The 22,231-nt window shown below is 55.5% G+C and overlaps 1 protein-coding gene across 2 annotated transcripts; it reads left to right on the forward strand.

Annotated features, from left to right (window-relative positions):
* The first annotated feature begins 845 nt into the window (after positions 1-845).
* LOC121029297 (gametogenetin-binding protein 1-like) lies at positions 846-6,612 on the forward strand. Of its 2 annotated transcripts, XM_040473218.1 has the most exons (6): positions 849-1,388; positions 2,048-2,166; positions 2,621-2,718; positions 2,928-3,075; positions 3,991-4,130; positions 6,345-6,612. In XM_040473218.1, the coding sequence occupies exons 1-6, from the start codon at positions 922-924 to the stop codon at positions 6,393-6,395; spliced, it is 1,023 nt and encodes a 340-aa protein (XP_040329152.1). In that variant the 5' UTR covers positions 849-921; the 3' UTR covers positions 6,396-6,612. The 2 variants fall into 2 exon arrangements, with proteins under 2 accessions (XP_040329153.1, XP_040329152.1); XM_040473219.1 differs by lacking the exon at positions 3,991-4,130 and having other exon boundaries at positions 846-1,388.
* The last annotated feature ends 15,619 nt before the right edge of the window (positions 6,613-22,231 follow it).

Below are 22,231 nucleotides of genomic sequence, written 5' to 3' on the forward strand. Positions count from 1 at the left end.
AAGCAGGGGAGAGGCAGAGGGTGAAGGAGAGAAAGAATCTTAAGCAGGCTGCACACTCAGCGTGGAGCTCAATGTGGGGCTGCATCTCACTACTGTGAGATCATGACCTGAACCGAAATCAAGAGTTGGATGCCTAACCCATCAGGCCACTCAGGTGCTCTTACTGAATGTTTTCAATAACTCTTGGAAGTAGACGCTGTCCACTGCACCCGTTTTACAGACGAACAAACTGAGGCTCAGTGAGTGGGCTGAAGGAACTCGCAGGGTCACTAAGCTGGGTTTATAATCAAATCTATAGGTGTCGTGGGAAATAATAATACTAACTTGAGATTCAACGTGCAATTAAGACGGGCGCACAGGCACCCTGGTGGTCTCTAGAGATTTGAAATCCTAAAGGTGACAGGCAGATAAACAGAGATGAAAACAGGGGTGTCTGGGTACCACCTGAGGATGTGCAAGTGGATGCTGAGAGGCAAGAAAAGAGGGAGGATAGACACTATCTGGCTGTGAGGAGTGGATTTGAAAGACAAGCCAGGTGGAGAGAGTTGTGTGCAGAGGCCCCAAAAGCCCCTGCCCCATTCCCAGTCCAAGGACCCCCAGCTTCCTCTGCCTGCTCCCCACCCCCATGCCTTCTGGAGCCTCATTAGCCACCTCATTAGCCTCCAGTCTGCCTTCCCGTACCTTTTCCCCCTGCCTCATCGACCTCCTGCCCTCTCTGCCCCCAACGAATCCCCTCTACCATGTCTTCCTCCCAGGCTCCCCATCACTCCCCTGCCCTCCCCCCGCCACCCCCGGCCTTTGCCTTCTAGAACTCTTGGAAGTTTCCAACTGGAAGTTTTAATTTGAAAACTCCTCCTGTTCTTAAGCAGTTGGTGGGGTGGCTGTGACTGCCCCACCCTTCGAGTCAGGGTCTCTCTCGGGATGGAGGCCCCAGCTCCAAACCGTCAATCCCGAATTTTGGGCCGCTCCTCCATGTTCCGCTTTTTCCGTAGCCTGGTGGGGAACAAGGGCAGCCCAAAGAGCTCTGACAAGACCCCGATAGGGAGTCGGACATGCCCCTTGCGAGAGCAAGCCGCCACCCCATTGGTGATGAACCGCCATGGAGGGGTGGGGAGGAAGGAGCCAAAGCCATCCACCACACTACCCTACATGCTGTCTGTGGCCTTGCCACGGCAGGACCCCTTGGGGCTAGGGATGGGGGACACAGGGGCCCAGACCCCTACCCCCACGGAAGTCCTGAGGGTGGGGGCCCAGGGTGTAGAGGTGAAGCCTCTCCTGCCCAGGAGAAGCCAGGAGGTGCTGGGCAACCTGTCTGGGAAAGAGGAAACGGAAGAAGAGAAGGAGGAGGCGGTAGGGGAGGCCTCCGGGGATACAGAGACCTCAGACAGGTGAGGGACCGGGCTGTGGATGGCGGGCGGGAGCCTGGGATGGGGGTACTGGGGCAAGGATATGGGAGGACCCCAATTGAGGAAGGCCCGGGAATGTGGGTCTTCAGATGGGTAGAGGACTGGAATAAGGCACGGGGGTTGATGGAGGGACAGATGTATCAAGGATGGGAAGGAGCCTGGGGGTGAGAGTATTGGGCGGGGGGCAGAGATGGGGTGGGTCTTCCCACAAGTCAGGGGATGTGGGTGGAGGCCAAAGATAGAAAGACAGGCTGGGGACTGGGACGAGAGAGTGCCGAGGTGAGCCAGGCCACCATGGCTTCCCAGCTCCTTCCTGGTCCTCACTCCACCCCGCCTTCCCTCCCCACTCTCTCCCTCCTCATTCCCACTCCCGTGTGGACCTGGCACCACTCCCTGTAAGGAAAGGGCCCACCTACCCCTCTGCTCCCCACCTTCCTCCTCACTCTACCTTCAAGGGAAGATAGCCCCCTGTATGATGAGGACCCCAAAAGGCCCAGCAGGGAACTGTTGGAGGCAGGAGGGTGGAGGGGGCTGAGCAGGGCCTATAGGAGGGCCCTTGGGGACTTTGGGGGGTTTAGGGAGCCTTTGCCACATGTCTGGGCTCCGCCTGCTACCCCCATCTGACTATGCTTTGGGATCAGGGGCCACTTTGCCCAAGTTTTGGAGTTGGAGCAAGGATGCCTGCAGAGGGCCATGGGGCCACTGGAGGTCAGCCCCGAGACCTTCACCAAGGAGGAGGAGAAGGAGTGTCTGCTTGACGGTGAGTGTGGTGGCCACAGGTGTCAGGCCAGTGCCAGAAATAGATCCTGTTCCTCAGACTCCTCAGGGGTGTGGGGCCTGGAAGGACACAGGATAGTCTGAGGGAATGCTGAGGGCAGGCTGCGTGGATCAGAGTCCATTCCATTCCCCTATGCCAAGTCGTGTGATAGTGGCAAGTTGCTCCCCGCTTCTGTGTCTCAGTTTCCTCATCTGAAAGGAATGAGACCATAACAGTATCTATCTCAGAGGGCAGTTGCAAGGAGTCAATGAAATGTCCTTTGCAAAGTGCCTGGTACTGTGCTGAGCACATAGTAGGTGTTTGCTAAAGAAAATGAGGGAACCTCCCCCTCACTTCAGCCTGCTCAGTGCCCTTGCCCTCCTCGGCCTGGGCCTGGGCCTGGGCCTGGGCTGCCCCTTGTTCCTGTCAGCCTGTCAGTGACACTGCACCTTCATAGGAGACCTCAAGCTGGCCTCTTCGAAGGTGGGGACAACTCCTTGGAACCGCCGCTTCCTCACCTTGTACAAGCAGCTTCAGAAATCAGCCGTCGCCAAGGTCTGTAGAACCAGGCTGGGGCAGTGGGGGGGTGGGTGAAGCCTGGTTGGGGCTCCTCCTCGCATTTGGCTGGGCCCCAGGATTTGGGGCTTGGGCAGACCCCTCTTAACCTGGTGGGTTCCCTCTTGCTTTTTGTTTTATCTGGGGGTGGGGCTGCACACTTGGGTCCCTGTCATCCTCACCTGCTCAGTGGCCTGGCATGCCCTCAGTTTCCTCTCAAGGAAGGCTTGCCTGATGAGGAGAAAGGCAAGGAAGAGGAAATGGAGGAAGAGGACAGCTCATTCAAGGTCTGTGTCCCAGGCATTGTCACCCTGCAGTCACCGCTGCATAAGACTTTTAGGTCAACAGATACAGTGGGTAAGTGTGGCGCCCAACCTGCCCTCCTCAGGCCAAGGGGGCTCCACTCTGGCCCTGACTCATAGGTGTGATACCAGTTCTTACCACCAGGTGGTACCAGAGGACCTAAGATGACCACTGGAGAAGGGGTTGCAGGGGGACCAGTGGGTGGCTCAGCAGGAGCTGCAGGCTAGGTCTAGCTAGAGTCCTCCTTTCTCAAGGTTTGGGGGGGCAGTGAGGTGGGGATTGTGACTACGGCTTGCGCTCCAGAAGCATCACCCACTCCCAACCCAGAATTCTAACTTGTTCAGTGGGCATCTCCATCCCCAATTTTCCCATCACACCCTGCTGTTGACGGTGCCCCAGCACTACCCAGACATTGTGAGCAGATGACTCAGTGGTAGCGATATGACATGATAACATCACATGATCATTGTTGACATTCACATAGCCATTACTATGGGCCAGACCCCCTTCTGAGCACTTTTCGTGAAATACTACTTCGCAACTCTGAGGTAGGTCCTATTATAATCTCTACTTCGTCATGAGGAAACTGAGACACAGAGAGGTTAAGTAACTTGTCCAAGGTCACACAGTAGTAGGTGGCAGAGCTGGGATTTGAACCTAGGCAGTTTGGGTAGTTCCAGATCCTTGCTCTTGAGTCTGTGGCTGGTGGAGAGTGGAGGCATATGTCTGCCCCTTGCACGCTCTCCCCAGGAGGGGAATAAACTCACACTCATGCAGGTGGAAGGGAGCGCTTGGCAAGTGAGTTTGCTGGCAAAGTCAGGGAGGTGGGCGGGCAGTATCTGGCTGGTTCCAGGTAATGGAAAACATAAGGGCTGGGGCTGGGGGTGACCAGGGACTGCACACGGCTGGGATGAGGTCTGGCGAGCCAGAGCCGCCTGCCTGTCCCATGCCCATCTCTCTGTCTCTCAGGTTTCGTGGAGTCGGAGTTAAAGAAGCTTTTGGTAGTACAACGGGAGTCCCGCCTCTGGAAGATGGGCAGTCATGAGGGCCGGGAGCTGCTGACCCAGCCAGAGATCACCCTGGAGGAGGCAGGCATTGTGGACGGCCAGGTAGGCCTGGCCTGTCCCGACCACCACCCCCTGCGTGAAGGCACTAGAGAGAGCGGGGCCTCCTACCTCCATCGGCTCCTGGCCCTGGCTCCAGCCTCCCACTGTCTGGGTAGGGAAGGCACAATCCCTTCTTGGTGGTGGTATTTCCGAGTAGGACCTTGAAGCCCTGTGCATACACACACTTCTCCATCAGTCTCTCTGTCTCTCACTTGACCCAGAGTCCCAAAATCCATTAAAATTAAAAAAATAAATTTTAATGTTTATTCATTTTTTGAGAGAGAGACAGACAGACAGAGAGACAGAGTGCCAGCGAGGGAGGGGCGGAGAGAGAGAGGAAGACACAGAATCCAAAGCACACTCCGGGGTCTGAGCTGTCAGCACAGAGTCTGACAGGGGGCTTGAACTCACAAACCATGAGACCGTGACCTGAGCCAAAGCTGGACGCTTAACCCGACTGAGCCACCTAGGTGCCCCCACTAAAAAAAATTTTTTTAATGTTTATTTATTTTTGAGAGAGAAAAGAGAAAGAGTATAAGCAGGGGAGGGGTAGAGAGAGAGGCAGGCACAGAATCCAAAACAGGCTCCAGGCTCTGAGCTATTAGCACAGAGCCCGACACAGGGCTTAAATCCACAAACCATGAGATTATGCTTGAGATGAAGTTGGACACTTAATTGACTGAGCCACCCAGGCACCCCTAAAAGTCCATTTTTTTTTAAGTCTTAACTTTGCCGTTCACTTGCTGTGTGGCCTTGGGCAAGTCTCGTCCCCTCTCTGGGCCTCAGTTTCCTCATCTGTACGATGAGGCGTTTTGTCTAGGTGGCTTTAAGTCTTCCTTGTACATCCATAATTCACATAATGTTGCTTTTATTATATTGCTTTCTCTCCCATTCACACCCACGCTTACTCCCACAAACACACATATAGGTTACCTGTCTGTCACACCAAGGACCACCCACTGCCCACCTTCCTTGACACTGGCCTTCGAGGTCAGGCCTGTCCCAGACTCTCTTGAGCGCACATGGATGAATCTGTTGTGAAAAAAATGTGTCCATGTCCTTTTTGAATTAATTTTCATTCATTCATCAACCCGTTCTTTCATTCGGTGGACATAGGCCCCTGACGGTCTGTGTCGTTTACTTTTGTGGGAAAGTAAAGGAAAGAGAGTCAGGTTCAGAGGCCAAAGCCTTTAGCTGAAGCCCTGCTCCGGCACTGACTTGCTCTGTGACTTTGAATGCAGGCTTTGGCTTCCTGTAAGGAAGGGGACACTGGTGGAAGGATCAGACAAGATGGAGAGGGGCTGCCTGCCAGCCGCCAAGGGCACTCCAGTGTTAGGGATATGACTTACCCCCTTGGGGGAATGAATACCAGAAGCACATGCCCACCAGGCACTGAGGGGCAGCCCTCTCACTGTCCTAAGCCCGCATGCCTGAGTTACAGGAGCCCCTGTGTGCTGTGGGGAACAAGGCCGTGCACCTCACCCTAAAGTATACAGCTGGTCAGCTCTGACAGGGGCTCTTGCTTTCGCCTTTTCACACTAAAGGGATCTCATCACCCTTCCGGCCCCCTTCTCCTCCCTCTCCCTTCCAGAACCACCCCTGAGCCAGGGGCCACAGTCCAGGGGGTAGCCTGAGCAGAATTGGGGGGCCCTAGGGAGTTTCTGGGTGGTGGCAAGTTGGGTCCCAGCTCAGTCCTCACTTTGGGGACAGAGCTGCCCCAGGAATATCTTCCTCCTGTGGGTGTTTCAAGGGTCCTATCCTCATCACCATCCCCCACTCTCTCCTTATCTGTCCTCAGGGACACCAAGCCGAGGGGGAAGGAAGCCGCCCCCCAGCCTTTGGGGAATGCTGGGGACCTAGGGGAGGGGCGCTGAGGCAGCTGAAGCACCACCCTAGGCTGGAGGGAAGGGTGCAGTCCCCCTTGGTGTGGTGTCCAGGACAGAGGTGAGGGAAGGGAGAGGTTCGCTGGGGTGCCTGACTTCTGGGGCTTCCAAGGATCCCCCCCAAGTTGGAGGGAGAAGGGTCCCTCATTCAGTGGGAGGGAGGTGGCTCAGGGCTGGTGGACTGGGGGCCAGCTGGGCGAATATGAGAGAGGGCCTGGCATGGCCTCAGGGTGCTTATCTCTGGGGATATGAAGGGATGTTCTGGGGATACAGAGCGGGAAGGGAGAGCCCAAAGATGCTGAGGCACCTTTTTTCACCCACTTCTGCCCCCTAGCACCTGCTCCTGGAGGAGATGGACGAGATGGGAAACTGGCCTCCAGAGTGAAGCTGGTGCTGGCCCTGAGTCTGCCCTGCTCCCAGATCCCTTCAACCCAAATAGAGCTTTAGCCTCCCTCTTCTGAGGGCACATCCAAGGAGCCCCTGGGGCCAAGGGGTCTTGATATAAATGGAATCCATGTATCTGCAGGGTGGGCCTGCCCAGCAGAATGTTCCTACCCATCAGACTCAGGCCTGTGATAGTAATAAAACCCACTTTGACTTTTTGGCTTCCTTGGCTCTGTGGGGATCCCCCCCCCCCCCCCCCCCCCCCATCCTCAAGCTAGGAGCAAGCTCACATGCTCAAGGCTATCCAGGGTCTCAGTCTAGTCCCCAGTGTGGCAGCCCCAACTGCAGAGTCCTGGGTTCCAGTGGAGGGGCCCCAGTGGGGCATCTGAGCTGGAGGGCAAGAGGATTGGTGCATCTGCCCTGGGGGTGGGGAAGGACTGGTGGCCCAGAATGCCAGGAGAGCCCCTGCTCCCACAAGACCAGACCCTGTTGGTAGGAGCATCCCTGACTTCCCTCCCTCCTAAGTTCCCAGGCCAGGCTTGTGGCCTCATGGGGAGGATCCGGGAATTCTCCAGCAGGAACTTCCTGCCCAACCAGCACAGGGACAAAGCCAGGAAAGTGGCCCTGGGGCCACAGGGACCTGCTTGGAGGGCTGGCTGGGGGACAGGTAGGAGGCCCTGGGATGATGCTGAGGGCCCCTGCTACAGGGGTGGGGGTCAGGGCCTCAACCTGCTGCCCCTGGTCATGGCCCCTCTATGCCATGCTCACTGCCAGGTGCCTCTGGGGATCCTGGTCAGAGGGAGGTCCCGACATCTAGAAGACCCAACTCTAAACCCCAGAAGCAAGGATAGGCTTGAGTTGGGGGTGCACGATCCTGTGCCCTTACCGGCCATGGAAGGGCACACCCTCATACCTGGCTTTTCAGGGATCCAGCAACAGGGAGGGCGAAGCCCAGTTTGGATACCAGGAGGTGTTGCTCACCTGGAATCCTTGACTCAGGCTCTGGGCTGGGGAAGATCCTGATGGAAAAGCCCATCTGACTGCCCCTGCCTGAGTCAGCCAGGAAGCAGCCTTGTGACCCTATGACTCACCTATGCCCTAATTATTTCCTCCAGAGTCTTGGCTATGGGGAAGGGTGGGGGCCTTAGACAGTGGCCTGTGGGGGTCCCCTGGTTCCACCTGGACCCCCGATCTCCCCCGGCACAGATGTAGCACTCCTCACTGACCCCATGGAGAGGATATTTCCTCTCCCTCCCCCATCCTAACAGGCCATGACTTTGTTCCAGGCCATGCCCAGGCTTGAGTGGGGAATCCCAGGGCCCAGAGCGCTGCAGGACAGAGCTCCTGCCCTCCCCCGTTGCCCTGTGGGTAGGGCCAGCCAGTGGAGTACACAGCCCCACATTCGGTTGGGGTAGGCTGGGTCCCCACTGGCAGCTCAGGCTCCTTGGCTGCCTGTGTGAGCCAAGTGTCCACTCATAGGTCACCTGTGCTCCTGGGGAGGGAGCATTTCCTTCTCAGCCCCCACAAGGGTATGGCTGCTGGGGATTGAGGCGGCAGGAATCTTGATTTAGTATGGGAGACTCTTAGGTGATGGCTCCCCTCTCTGCTTCTCTCTTGCCCTTTCTGCTGAGGGAGGGTCATGCCCCCACCCGCCGGGGGCGGGGGCGAAATTCCTATGAACTACAGAGAAGAAGGTCTATGATGCTAGGAGGTGGCCTAGGCGAGCAAGAAGGGGGTCTGTGCACTGGCACAGGCATGAGGGCCTTGTCCTGGCCCCTGGGAGTCCTGGGCTGGTTTCTGTGGGTGGGACTGGTTTAGGCAGGGGTGACATGGCCCAAGGACCGGCTGTTAGGGAAGCGCCAGTGGGGAAGTGCAGAGAGCTGGGTTCAGGCTCATGGCCCACGGGGAGAGATCCTGAAGTGTCTGAGAGGCTTCCAGGGACCACTGTATGGACGCATCTGCGGGTCAAACCTGAGGACCCGGTGTCATTGAAATTTGCCTTCCCTCCTTGGGCAGATGGCAAGGGAGGGCTGCTCTGCACTGCTCTGTGGGTTGGGCCCTGTACCAGTGTGCTTGGCTCAAAGGCCAGAGGGCTCTGGAACTCGACCAGGGTGCATCTCTCTAATTCACTCAAAAGGCCCTATTGGGTTGGCAGTGGCCCTGGGTTGGGCTGCGGGTTTGAGTGGAGCCATTATTTTGGAACTTGTCAGGTCTCTGCTCTTCTGGGTTTCTCATCTTTCCCATCTTCTCCTGTCTCTCTCCTGTCTCTGCATGTGTATCTCTGGCTTGTGCTCCCCCACTCCCCCACCACGCTTTCTTTCTGTGTCACTGTCTCTATCTCGCTGTATCTCTGGGGGGGATAAAGGTAAGATAAGCAGCCCCCAGATTATTCTGAGGGTATTTTGGGGGCCCACAGGTGGCTGAAAAGAAGGGGAGAGGAGGTAACTGGGGGAGGGGGTGAACAGATGGTCCCAGGGAAAAGTGGTCAGGTCAAAGCTGGGCCTGCCTTCCTGGGGAGATGGGGGGGGCGGGGACTCTCTCCCTGTGGGCTCCTGGGCAGGTCCTTTGAGGAGAATGCTGCCTTGGGCTCTGAGTCACTGGTTGTCAGTCTTGCCTATCCTGGGACAAGAGAAGGGTGAAACCACCTGTATTCTTTTCCAGGTAGGACACGAAATGGAGAACAGAGAGGCAGAGAGGAGAGACTCACTGGGTTGGAGCCTGGAGCCTCAGCTCCAGTGCTGGTGGAGGGTCCCATACCCCTCTGAATCTCAGTTTCCAATTTGCACAATGGACAAATCACAGGGCTTCTCTTGTGGGCCGAATGAAGTGCTATTTGGCACAGAACAAATATTTATTAAGCTTCTACTACATCCCATTCCTATTGTAGGCACTGGGGAATAGAGCACAGAACAAGATGTACAAAACCTTTTTTTTTTTTAGCATTTATTATATTGCTAGTAGGAGAGACAATAAACAGATAACACATTAGGGAGCGACAAGTACTATGAAGAAAGATGACACTGGGAGCTGGGGAATGGGATGCTGTTTTAGATAAGAGTGTTGGGGTGGGAAAGGCAGCTCTGAGGGGATCACGTAGAAGCAGGGGCCAGGAGGAAGTGAGAAAGAGGGAGCCTTGGGGGGGTGGGGGTGGGGAAAGGGCATTACAGCAGGGGGAACAGCAAGCGCAAGTGCCCTGAGGCAGGAGCAGGCACAGGTGTTTGAGGAACTGGAAGTAGACCCTTGTGGCTGAGCCAGAGAGGAGTGAGTAGGAGGGGGAGTAAGAGGTGAGGTCAGGAGTTAAGGAAGTGTTTTGCCCATCTGGGTTTTTAGGGCTTATTTGGTCAGAGCAAGGAGTGACATGATATGGTTTACAGTTTATAATTTATTTTTATTTTTTTTATTTTTTAATGTTTATTTATTTTTGAGAGAGACAGAGACAGAATGCCAGTGGCTTAGGGGCAGAGAGAGAGGAAGACACAGAATCCAAAGCAGAATCCAGGCTCCGAGCTGTCAGCACAGAGCCGGATGCGGGGCTCGAACCCACCAGCTGTGAGATCATGACCTGAGCTGAAGTCGGACGCTCAACCGACTGAGCCACCCAGGCGCCCCTATAATTTATTTGTTAACATTTATTCAGTTTTGAGAGACACAGAGAGACAGAGCGTGAGCGATGGAGGGGGAGGGGCAGAGAGAGAAGGAGATACAGAATCCGAAGCAGGCTCCACGCTCTGAGCTGTCAGCACAGAGCCCGACTCCGGGCTTGAACCCACAAACCATGAGATCATGACCTGGGCTGAAGTCCCTCGCTTAACCATCTGAGCCACCCAGGTGCCCCAATGTGGTTTACAGTTTTTAAAAGTCTTCCTTGGCTGCTGAGGGGGGAAGAGACTATAGGGGGCAGGGACTGAAGCTGGGAGGCCACTTAGGTCGTGAGGCAGGTGGCCTCACCGGTTGCTGTAATTATTACAAGGGTCCTGGGCGTCGCTAGGGGTGGGGGGTGGGGGTCTTTCTCACCAGGGAGCGCCCCCTGGCCCGCACCTCCGTGCAGTTGTTCAGCCAGTGGCTCCCGCGGTGGCACCTCCCAGCCCCGCCCCAGAGGGCGGAGAGGGGCGGCCCGGGCATGGGTCCGGGAAGGGCCTGCGGAAGGCAAGGAGGCGGCCCCGGTCACGTGTGGGCGATTGCAGCGCTAGGACGGGAGGAGTCCGTTGGCGCGGACCGCGCGTTCGCGCACCGAGGCGCATCAAATGCAGCCCGGCCACGACACCCCTGCCATCTGGAGGCCCCGCGGCGCGCCGACCGTGCGCACCTGGGCCAGCGCGGGAGCCACTGAACCGCAGGGTGTTTCCGCTCCCTGAGGCCTCGAGGCCTGTCCGGGCTACCTCTGCTGAAGGCAGTTTGATTTAATTCATCAGGAGACCAAGGATAAAAGACACCTCCCTGGGGCGCCTCGGTGCCTCAGTCGGTTGAGCGTCCCTCTTTGGCTCAGGGCTTGATCTCACGGTTTGGGAGTTCGAGCCCCGCAAGGGGGGCTCTCTGCTGTCAGCGCAGAGCCGCTTGGGATCCTCTTGTCTCCCCTTTCTCTCTGCCCCTCCCCCACTGGTGTGCTCTCGCTCGCTCGCGCGCTCTCTCTCCCTCTCTGTCTCAAAAATAAATATAAAAACAAATCACTGTAAAGAAGATGCATAATTAATAGGTAAAGGACTATATCTTGGAGAAACTTAAGAAGAAAAAAGACACCTCCTTGCCTACATGAAATTCACAGTCGGAAGTGTGGGGTATCATCGGACCCCTGCCATAAAATCAGATGATAATATTCCTGTAATACCAGGTTTGGAGAGCACAGAGGAGGGAGATCGTAATTCCAGCAGGGAGGAATCCAGAAGGCTTCAAGGAGGCGGCAACCATTTGTGATTTGGGCTTGCAAGAGGAGGCGAAATTAGATAAAGCAAGGGGGGAAGGGCACGCCTGCCAGGAGAACCCTGTGGTGAGGGGAAGGTGTTCAGCCTGCACCACCACCCTGCTTTCCACCTCCCGGAACCACCCTGGACTGCTCTCCTGGGCCTCCTTGTTCGGTCCACCTGTTCATGCTTAGTCCTTTGTTCCTCGCCATCCATCCCTCTTCACACTGGCTCTCTCAGGGCCTTTCCTGGGGCCCCACATCACAGACACATCTTCCCCATCCTCTCAAAGCTTCTGCCCCACGACTGCTGGGTCTTTTCTGCTTCCTCTTGACAACTCCTGCCCATCCTGTGCAGCTCAGCTCCAACACCTCTTCTCCTGGAGCGCTCACATCTCCCTGGCCAGGGACAAACAGGACCCGCGAGCTCACCTGCTCTCCCCAACCCTGGACACATATACAGTGAAGGCAGGGGTCTGGTCTCTCTGTCAGCAGTGCCCACCATGGTGGCTGGCACACAGTAGGCTCAACACACGCTGCTAGACTGAATGGTGGGGGCCAGTGGGAAGAGAGGGTTCAAGGATATTGCCAGAGAGATAGGCAGGAGCCGGATTATATAGGACCATGAATACCGTCCTAAAAGGCTTGGCGTTTATCCTCAGGGCACTGGGATTCATAGATCGCTGAAAGCTGGGAGAGTGGTATGGCAAGATGCACCGTGGGGGATGGAGTGGAGAGGACAGGGGGCCGCCTGGCCAATTAGGAAGCTGTCACAATCGTCATAGTGAGAGGGGTGTGGGCCTGAGCTGGGACAGTGGCAGATGGGGTGGACAGGAGGACACTTGGGTAGTCGTTCTGGGTTGGGGGCAATGCTGTCTGCCAGGAACCATTTGGCAACGTCCGGAGCCGTTTTTGGTTTGTCACCAGTTGGAGGAGGGTGCTACTAACATCTAGTGTGTAGAGAACTCTCTCTGGTCAGTTTCCTCATCTTTAATAAAGGTTATTAGGATTAAATGGGCTAATACATGTTTGGTGTTTAGAAAAGTGGCTGATACATATTAGACACTATGTAGCATGAGCTATTGTTATTTTGAAAGGTAAATCCTCTGTTCGGAGCCCTGCACTGGCTCCCCATCACCTGAGTGTGAGCCAGAGTCCTTTCCCCAGGCCGATGAGGCCCCTCCTCATCGGGCTGTCTGTTGGTCTCTGACCCCATCTCCTGCTGCACTCCTTGCCCTATGTGCTCGGGCCTCACTGGTCTCTTTGCTGTGCCTTGCGCAAAATCATCTCGCTCTGGCTTCAGGGCCTTTGCATTTGCTATTCCCGCTGCCTTGGAGGATCTGCCTCGAGGAATTTAGGTGAGGAACTTCCTTACATCCTTGAGGCCTTTGCTTAGCTGTCACCTTCTCAGGGGATATTTCTTAAAAAAAAAAATTTTGGGGGCGCCTGGGTGGCGCAGTCGGTTAAGCGTCCGGCTTCAGCCAGGTCGCGATCTCGCGGTCCGTGAGTTCGAGCCCCGCGTCGGGCTCTGGGCTGATGGCTCAGAGCCTGGAGCCTGTTTCCGATTCTGTGTCTCCGTCTCTCTCTGCCCCTCCCCCGTTCATGCTCTGTCTCTCTCTGTCCCCAAAATAAATAAACGTTAAAAAAAAATTTTTTAAACGTGTTATTTATTATTGAGAGACAGAGAGAGACGGAGCATGAGCATGGGAGGGGCAGAGAAAGGTGGAGACGCAGAATCTGAAACAGGCTCCAGGCTCTGAGCTGTCAGCACAGAGCCTGACACGGGGCTCGAGCTCATGAACTGTGAGATCATGACCTGGGCCAAAGTTGGTCACCCAACCGACTAAGCCACCCAGGTGCCCCAGGGGGAGGGAGGGAGGGATATTTCTTAACCACCGTATGTTGAAAAACAAATCATCTCTTCCCCTTCATCCCCTGCACCTGGCTCTCTCCCTGTGCTCCTGCCCTGCTTTATTTTCTTCAGAGCACCTTCATCATCTAACATATCGCATATTTCATTTATCTTTGTGCTTATTGTCTCTCAACTGGGATGTAAGCTTCATGAGGCATGGTTGCCTGTTTTGCTGGCTGCCATGTCCCCAGGGTCTAGAACCTTACTAGCACCTTCCAAGTCGTCCTTAAATGTTGCTTAAATGAACGGATGGAGCGAGTAAGTGAAAAATCTAATCAGGAGTCAGAGAGGTAGGAGACAAATGGAGAGAAGGTAGAATTGCAGAGGGGAAGGGAGGGCCTGAGTGGACCTCTGAGAGGGGCCCCGAGGTCCTGGCATGGCCTGGGGCACAGAGCCTTGTGAATCTGCCCTCTCCAGGCCTTCCATCCCCATCTGTTTGCTGGGATCTGACTACAGGGAGTGCCTTGCTCTGCCTGCCAGGCCTGAACAAGGCGCCCCCAGCCCAGGCAGATGGCCGGGCCTGAACAAAGTGTCCTTTCCCCTCTGATAAGCTGCCTCCTTCCAGAGGCCTGTAGGGCTGAACATGTCTGCTGCCTGGGAAGTGGCTGAGGACCTGGGTGGGTCTCTGGAGTGGGCTAGGGAGTGGCTGCAGCAGCCACCCTGCCTGGAGGCTGAGCGAAGGAGCAAGGGCCAGGGGCCAGGGCAGACCCCAGCCCCACACCAACTCCAGCATGCACCTACTCCCCATTCAATCAACAAATGTCTGTTGAGAGCCTGTTGGGAGTCTGGCTGTGGACAAGTCCCTGCCCTGGAGGCGATGAAAGAGACTGGGTGACAGGCTGCCACACACTGGGACACTGGTCTGCCTTGGCTGCTTCGCCTTGGGCTACTGTGGTATGGGCTACTGGAGGCCTAGAGCAGCTTTGGGGACAGGCAGGGTACTGAAGAGGTGTCTCACCTCATGGCCTCAGGGTGGGGGCTGAGGACCATGGGCTTCTCCAGGCCTCCCTGACCCCTCAAGTCTCCACCCTCTCCCAGCAGGTGCTTCCCTGTGCTGCCAGGAAACTGTCAAGGGTTTCTGATGATTAGCTGTTGTCAGCTTCTTGGGAGCCCTGAACCCCGAGACCCCAGGACCAGAGTCTTAGCCCCTCTGACCCCCACAGGCCTCTTTCTTGCCCAGCACACACTCTTGACTTGGCCCCTTCCTCCTGAAGCCCTTTCCTCCCTATGGTCCTGCCTCACCTTTTCCACTGCACTGCAAAATCTGGGTCCCTAGAAGAGGGGAGTTTGCTAACAAGGCACAATAGTAAGTAAGTGGAGTGATCCTCCCCTGTTCATCCACACATGCCAGTGCTTGTACACACGCATGCACACTCTTACATATCCCTTGGGCATATGCATTCCCCCACAAGCCTCTCCAAGTCCCTGACCGGGCCTGGGCCTCAGGGCCTGAGCACTCCTTGACCTTCACTGTCAGAGACAGGCAGGATGGGACCAAGGCGCGTGCTGAGAGCCAAGCTCTGCACTCCCAGGACCCCAGTCTTCAAATCTGTAGGATGGGTGCTGGCCTAAGGTCTCTTGCTATCCCTCAGGGCCTATAACCTGTGAGGTCCCAGTTAGCACAGGGAGAGACCCATTCTGAGATGTTACCTCTAGTAGTTTAAAAGCATGGTCCCTTTAAGAAACAAAACAGATGAATACATGGGAAGGCGGAGAGAAGTGGAGAAGGAAACCACATGAGGCTCTTAAAGACAGAAAACAAACGGAGGGTTGACAGAGGGAGGGAGGTAGGTAGGTGGGAGAAGGACGAGATGGGTGATGGGTACTAAGGAGGACACTTGTGATGAGCACTGGGTGTTGCATGTAAGTGATGAATCCCTGGAGTCTACTCCTGAAACCAATATTGCACTGTATGTTAACTAAAATTTAAATTAAAAAATAAATAGGGGCACCTGGCTAGCTCAGCTGGTTAAGCAGCTGGCTTCGGCTCAGGTCGTGATCTCACAGTTTGTGGGTTTGAACCCTGCATCGGACTCTTTGCTATCAGCTTGGAACCCACTCTGGATCCTCTGTCTCCCTCTCTGCCCCTTCATTGCTTACACTTGCACGCACGCTCTCTCTCTCTCTCAAAAAAAAAAAAAAAACCATGGTCCCAACGTCCTTTGGCACTCTTCCCAGGGAGTGGTGGGACCTATGTCCTTCTCCCCTTGAATCTGGGAGGGCTGTGGCTGCTTCCACCAATAAAATACAGTGGAAGTGCTGCTCTGTGACTGTGGAAACTACGTTATAAAAGGCCACCTAGGTTCCTCCTGCTTCTCTTAGGACAGTTGCTCTGGGATAAGCCAGAGCCCATGTGAGAAGTCAGACCACCCTAAGACTGCCAATGTGGCTGGAGAGGCCACATGGCAGTAGCCTCATCCACAGCCCCAGCTGAGCTCCCAGCCATGGGAGGGAACTGTCCTGCTCAGCCAGCCCAGCTGAGCCTTTCAGATGCCTCCAGCCCCAGCCAACATCTGATAGCAATCATATGAGACCCTAAGTGAGAGCTGCCTAGCAGGCCTTTCCCAAATTCCCGACTCATAAAACTCTGAGCAAAATAAAATGGTGGTTTTTTTCACGCTACGAAGTTTTGGATAATTTGTTACGCAGCAATAGTAATCCAAACGTTACCCTTAAATTGTTCCTGATCCTTCTCTTAGTCCCCTTCCCACCTTGTCACCCAGACTGAGCTCCTCCTCCACTAGACCCAAAGCCAGGAGGTGACTCCCTGGGCTCTCAGAATGCACTGGGGAAGCTGAGACAGGATGGCACCCCCTCCCTCTGACCCCAAGAGGTAAATAGGAACTACTTGGCTTAACCTCATGGCCATGACCAACCAAGCACCTGACAGATGAGCTGCTGGGTGTCACCTCCACCCTGGTCCCTATATGGCCAGGGCCAGGGTATCCTTGGTGCCTGCCTCATCTGGGTCCTGCCCTCAGCCCTCGGCACTCCATGTCTCCAAGACCCAGCCTCCTGATCCCCCGTCTGTTGGCCGAGCAAGTCTGGAGCTGGATGAAGACAAGAGAGCCCGTTACCAGAGCTCTGAGCTGCAGGAAGCTGGGGCCTTGGACATGAGTCAAGGGTACATCAGAGATGTCTGTCATCTTGGCGAATGCTCACCACCATCCCCTATGGTTGGTACTTCATTATCCCCACTTGACAGATAAGGGAACTGAGGTTTAGGGAAGTTGTCTGTTCAAGGTGGAGAGCTAGGAGGTGGCAGGTTGCCCTGGAGAGCCTGGTGGTGGTCCTTGTGCATTGACTGCCCTGCGGAGAGCAGAGGCCCTTGGTGTGACCTGTTGGGGAGGGGGACACTTAAGCTGAGCCCTGAAGGATGAACAGACATTGGGAAGATGGAGAGTTCTGGAAAAGGCCTTGGGCCTTGGTTTCCTCACCTTTTAGGTGGACATAATAGCAGTGCCCCTTCCCTAGGGCCACTTGAAGATCAAATGCATTGATAGAGGCATAGAGAGACCGTAGTAAGGTTCAGGAAATGCTCATTCTTATTGGCTCTGAATGTGAACAGTGTGAGCTGCTGGGTGTGCCCTGGTCAGAGGTCTGAACAGGTTCTGGAGGCAGCCTTCCAGTTCCCATCCCATCATTCAGGCCCTAAGGGGAGGGAGCTGGAGAAGCCAAAGGAAGCTAATTAATTTGGAACCCCTGAATTTGGGTTTTTACTCGGGCAGCCTGGCATATTCCTCTTTTAAAGAACTCCACAACCTCTGTCATCCGGGCTCCCTGCATCTTCCATCTGTGACAACCTGGAAGTCCTCCCTGATGTCTAACTTCTTTCCCTCCTGCTGTGCATTTTGTCTGTTGGGACAACGGGAGAGCTAATGCATCATGGTGGTTGGTGCTGGAGTCTGCAGGAATCAGGGCAGGTGCCGCCTGCATGTGGCCCACAGATGGTGGTGCTCAGAGAGGGCCCATCCTGGGGCATGGAGGCCCACCTGGCTCAGGATGGAGGGAGCCGGACCAGGGCCGCTGGACGGTGAAGTCAGAGGAAAGATCTAAATGGAGGGACAGGCCTTGGTAGGGTCCCTGTCCCAATGGCGAGAGGCTCCTCCCAGCCACCACTGAAAAGGAGTTCCAGGCAGGGTCTGTGAGGGCGTAGGAACCACCCTCTGCTGAGCAACACTCATGAGTGAGCAGATTCCCCTCCCAGATTCCTTCTGCAAAAGGAAAATTAAGCCAGGATGCTCTGGGGGTCAGGCAGGCCTGAGCTTGGGTCCCAACTCTGTCACTTACTAGCTGTGTGGCACTGAGAAAATCCCTCCACCGCCCTGAGCTTTCCTTATCTGCAACATGGGGACACCTTACCAGCTGTACAACCTTCACCAGCCACTTAGATAGTCGAGTTTCCCCTCTATCTGTTGAATGGGAATGATCCATTAGCTGTTTGATTGCCTTGAAGTCCCCTTGGCTGTGCGAGCCTCAGTTTTCTCATCTGTAAAATGGGGCAGGGAGGAGGCCCGAGTAAGTGCACTCATGCAGCCATAGCACCACCTAGGGGTGGGCAACAGGTGTTGGCAGCGGTCTGTCCATAGTTTCCCCTTCCTGGCTCCTGCTCCAAGTGTTGGGAAAGCCTTCCTCTTAGCTACCCCAGCCGACCCTGGACAAATACTGAGGGCTGACTGATGTGCTGGGGGCCGCTCCTGGGTGTGGCTACGTTTAGAAAGAGGGTATAGAATCTCAGCAATGCCAACCAAAGAAGAAGCTGCTGAGGTTCAGCTTGCCCAGCCCATGTTTGTCCAAGGTCTGCTCTGGGTCAGGGGCTGGGCAGGAGCTGGGTGCCATGGCGACCAGGGTGCTTAGGCCCTCAGGGAGCTGTCAACCTGCTGCCCCTGTAGAATGGCCAGCACAGAGCACAGACTCAACAAGTATCTGTCAAATGGCTGAACGCAGCCCTCCTCACCAGCCTGCCCTGAAGGTCTGAGACTGGGTTTGCTCCCTGCAGACCAGGAGGGCCCCTTCCAGAGAAAAGCCTGTCCAGCTTTGACCACCCAGACCCAGAGGGTTTTACAGCATCGGTGCCTCAGCAAGGCAGCACCTTGCTCAACAACTTGGGGTGCTTCTGAGCACCCTGGGACTGCCTCCAGATGTTCTGATGTCTGGGTGGGAGTGGGGGCTGGGCTTCAACAGGCCTCAGTAAGGTTCCTCTCTTCCTTTTGGGCTGGAGAGGAAGAGAGTCCCGGGAGTTCAGTGGGGGTGTGGGAGGAAGAGGCTGATTGCTCAGCCCAGGAGTCCCTCCTCTCCCCCGGCTGCTCTCCATCTGGCCAGAAGCCTCCCCCGCTGCCCCAGGACAAGGGCCCTAGTGTCTGCTCAGCTCCTGGGCAAACAGCAGGCCTTTCTGTCCCTCCCCTCTTCAGAGCGCCTCAGCCTTGACCCTTCCCTGCCCCCTTGGGAGGGCATGGCACACCCCTTGCTGCAGGACCTCTTCCTTCTGAATGATCCAGAAACAGAGGCCGGCAAAGCTGGCATAGGAGCAGGTCCTGTTTGGGAGGTGAACCCCTATATTTCAGTCATTCCCAGTTTTGGCCAGGCAGCCCAGGCAAGGGCCAGCTCGCAGGGCCTGGGTCCTGCCAAGGTGGGTGTGGGGCGTGGCTGGAGGCCAAGACCCAGCCCAGGTGGACTTGACGTCATCTTGTTCATCTCCTGCCAGACAAAGGCCGCTCCTGCCTGGTCCTGGCCCCCGGGAGATTTTCCATGCTGGCCCCCTTTCCCAATAGGATCACTGGGATGATGTCCCCCCTCTCCTTCCAGCCGGCCTCCCTTGTTGGCAGGTGAAGTGCGGAGGCCCGGGCATACTCACAGAGGCCTGTGCAGCTTCCCCACAACGGTGTGGGGCCCTTTTCCCAAATCTGGAAAGAGGCAGAATTGCCAGAGGCCTGCCCTCTTCTTGGGGGCTCCAGCATGCTGACTTGGTCATACGGATGGGGTGACCTGGCAGAATGGCTGGGGATTGCAGTCAGCCTCCACTGTAACGTCCACCACTCCCGACTCTGACTTCAGGAGGTTTTGAGCTCAGTCCAGCCTCCTGTACTTCCTCCTCCGGGCCAGTGGGTGTAATGGGTACTCATTAACTGATTATTCAGTTGGGGAGGGGACTCAGGCATGATTTGTGGAGAGCTTGATGAAATCTTCTGCCTTATCAATGTTCCCTCCTTGGCAATCCTGTAAAACAAAATCGTTTCTCTGGATCCACAAGCACTTCTCTTTATTAAGACCCTCAGGACGATGCAAATAAAGACAGTTACATAGAATATTTGCTGACCGCACTAAGGGCTTTACAGAGTAGTTCTTTATGCTGGATATTCTCCATTCACGCCCTCCCCCCAGGGCCACTGACCACTCTTCGGTGCTGGCTCTGTGCCCTAGGAGGCTGACCTCTGTGGCCTGAGTTACTTAGGCTCCCTTTCCCTCGGAGCAACGAGGGGCACTAGCAAAACTGGAGGACAGGAGGGGAGAGAGAGGTCTGGGCGTTTGTTGTGTCGGCTACTGTTCGGGCGTGGAGTGGTAACAGCTCTCTGCCGTTGTTAGCGTCCCTTCTTGGGGCCCTTAACCCTAGTCTCACATCCATTCATTAACTTCTCTTTAGCCCCTCGTCGGGGATGTTGGGGATGCGGTGGCGGTTTCCTGCCAGGATCTTACTGATACGGTGCTGTATTCTTACTTTACACACAAGAACACGGAGGGCCAGAGAGGCCGACGGCTTCTCTGCACAGCTGGCGAGTGGTTCCAGCGGCCTTGCTCCGGGACTTGTGCTCTTCGCTGTTTGTGAAGGTGCCCGGGGACGCCTCACACCTTACCTGCCAGCACACCTCGGGGCAGAGGAGGAGGGAAGACCCGGCGTAGGGGCCCCTCAGTTTCAGGGCTGCAGAACCAGGGTGCGTCTCCTGCAAGAGGTCAAAATTAGAAGGAATCACGCTTCCTTCTGTGACCCGCAGGAATCCCAGAGCAGATTCTTTTATCTCTCCCTTCAGCAGCCCAGGACCACGTGTTAGGGTTAACTGGCCGCATTCTTACAGCCGGTTTCCTCTCTGGTCCCTTGCATGTCGTAGGTGGTCTGAGACAAATAGATATGGCCTCGATGACTGGGGCGTGGGGGTGGGGTGAAGGCAGACAGAGCAAGTATTGTTTCCTTTCAGGCTTCCTGAGAGGGTGAGTGCGTGAGTGTGTGTGAGCGTGTGGATGAGGGTGTAGGAGTGAGGGTGTGAGCGTGTGAGTGTGTAAGCATGTGTGAGGGAGAGTACGTGACTGTATGAGGGAGAGTGTGAGTGTGTGAGGAAGAGTGTGTGACTATGTGAGGCGAGGGAGGGAGAGTGTGTGAGTGAAGGCTCCTGTGAAGGCCCCCGGTGGTGGCTGAGCGGTTACTGTGGGCCGGGGTGCCCGCCCAGGGCAGCTTATGGCATGGGGAAGGAATTCTTTGGGAACCCCAGAGGGCTTGGGCTGGCACCCCACCCACGGCGGGTGACTGGGCTGGGTGGTTGCTGCACTGAGTCAGTCCTTCTGGCCCCTCCTCTCCTGGCCCTGCCTCCATAACAGGAGTGAGAGGCAGAGGAACCCCTTAAGAACTACCTGTTGTTCGCTCCAAACCACAAGATGGCACAACTAACATGGGGGGTGGCATTCCTACCCCGCCCCCGCGCCAACTGCGGTCCTGGAGGGCCAGAACAAAGTTAAAGAACAATCAGAGCCAAGGGTGAAATCTGGGAAGGCGATGCAAACTCCGTTTACAAGAAGTAATCTGAGGCCCAGAGAGGTCTGTACCCTATGCAAGGTCACACAGCAGAGCTGGGAAGGAGTCTCCAGGAGGCAGTTGAGGTGGGGGCATATGGGTGAAGGAGGACTAGGGTTCACAGCTGGTAGCCAATTGTCTTCCTGCCCGCCTCTCCAGTGTTCCATCTGAGTCCAGGGAAAGGGTCTGAGCATCACCATCCTTTCTTCCCTCACCTCTTCAAGCCCAGGTTGGACAGACAGTGGAGGTAGGGCTCCTGGAAGTCTTCCTGCTGGCTCTTGGGGGTGATGCCTTATTTTATAACTTGACATTTTATCATTATAATATGCTTTATTTTAATAAATAGCATCTTTATTCTTATATTAGAAAATGTTTTATTTGTTTTGAGACAGAGAGAGAGAGAGAGAGAACACCCATGTATGCATGAGCAGGGGAGGGGCAGAGAGAGAAGGAGAGAGAGAGAGAATCCCAAGCAGGCTCTGCACTGTCAGCTCAGACTCTAGGCTTGAACTCACGAACCGTGAGATCATGACCTGAGCCAAAATCAAGTGTCAGATGCTTAACCGACTGAGCCACCCAGGCGTCCCAAACATCTTCATTATTATTTATGTTGGCTTATAGGCTATATATCCATGTTGTCCGAAATTCAAAAGTTAAGAAAAGAGATGGCAAAAGGTAATTTCCCCCAACGTAGCCCCGCCCCCCAGGTCCCCCTGGGAGGTCCCTGCAATCACTGGCTCCCTGTGCAGCCTGAGTTTGGGATTTCTGACTAGAGTTTCTCATCCACCCTGTTTTCCCTCTAGGAGAGGCTCCCATAGGAGGTGGGTGCAGGTCCCCACCTCCACTGAGGTTGGGGCCTGGACTAGGCAGACCATTTGCCTTGGGGACGTGCTGGTCTCCCTCCTGGGCATGCATTTGGCCCCAGCTTAATAGAATCCTGCTCAAGCCACTCAGGAAGGGTGGGGCCTGTTGCTTCTCCTTTTCAACTGCTTAAAGCATCCCCAGAAGCTCTGTACCCTCCACCCATGGGATCCAGGCACCTGACACCCTGAGCTGGGGCTCCCACAGTCTCCTTTTATCTCCTGGTGTAACTTAGACACTTTCCTCACCTTCCTCTTCCTTGACAGTTCAAATCTACACAGACTTGTGCCTGGCTGGCTCAGTTGGCAGAGCATGTGACTCTTGATCTGGGGGTTGTGAGTTCGAGTCCCACCTTGGGTGTAAAGCCTACTTAAAAAAAAATCCACA

The sequence above is a fragment of the Herpailurus yagouaroundi genome, unplaced genomic scaffold, assembly GCF_014898765.1.
Source record: "Herpailurus yagouaroundi ecotype Mexico unplaced genomic scaffold, PumYag 139, whole genome shotgun sequence".
NCBI lineage: Eukaryota > Metazoa > Chordata > Mammalia > Carnivora > Felidae > Herpailurus > Herpailurus yagouaroundi.

Excerpts from the sequence above, each read along its gene's own strand:
- LOC121029297 (XM_040473218.1), top strand. The coding sequence starts at position 922 with ATGGAGGCCCCAGCTCCAAACCGTCAATCCCGAATTTTGGGCCGCTCC. Across the intron at positions 3,076-3,990 it reads TAGGTCAACAGATACAGTGG|GTTTCGTGGAGTCGGAGTTA; the intron begins GTAAGTGTGGCG and ends TCTGTCTCTCAG. Across the intron at positions 4,131-6,344 it reads CAGGCATTGTGGACGGCCAG|CACCTGCTCCTGGAGGAGAT; the intron begins GTAGGCCTGGCC and ends TCTGCCCCCTAG.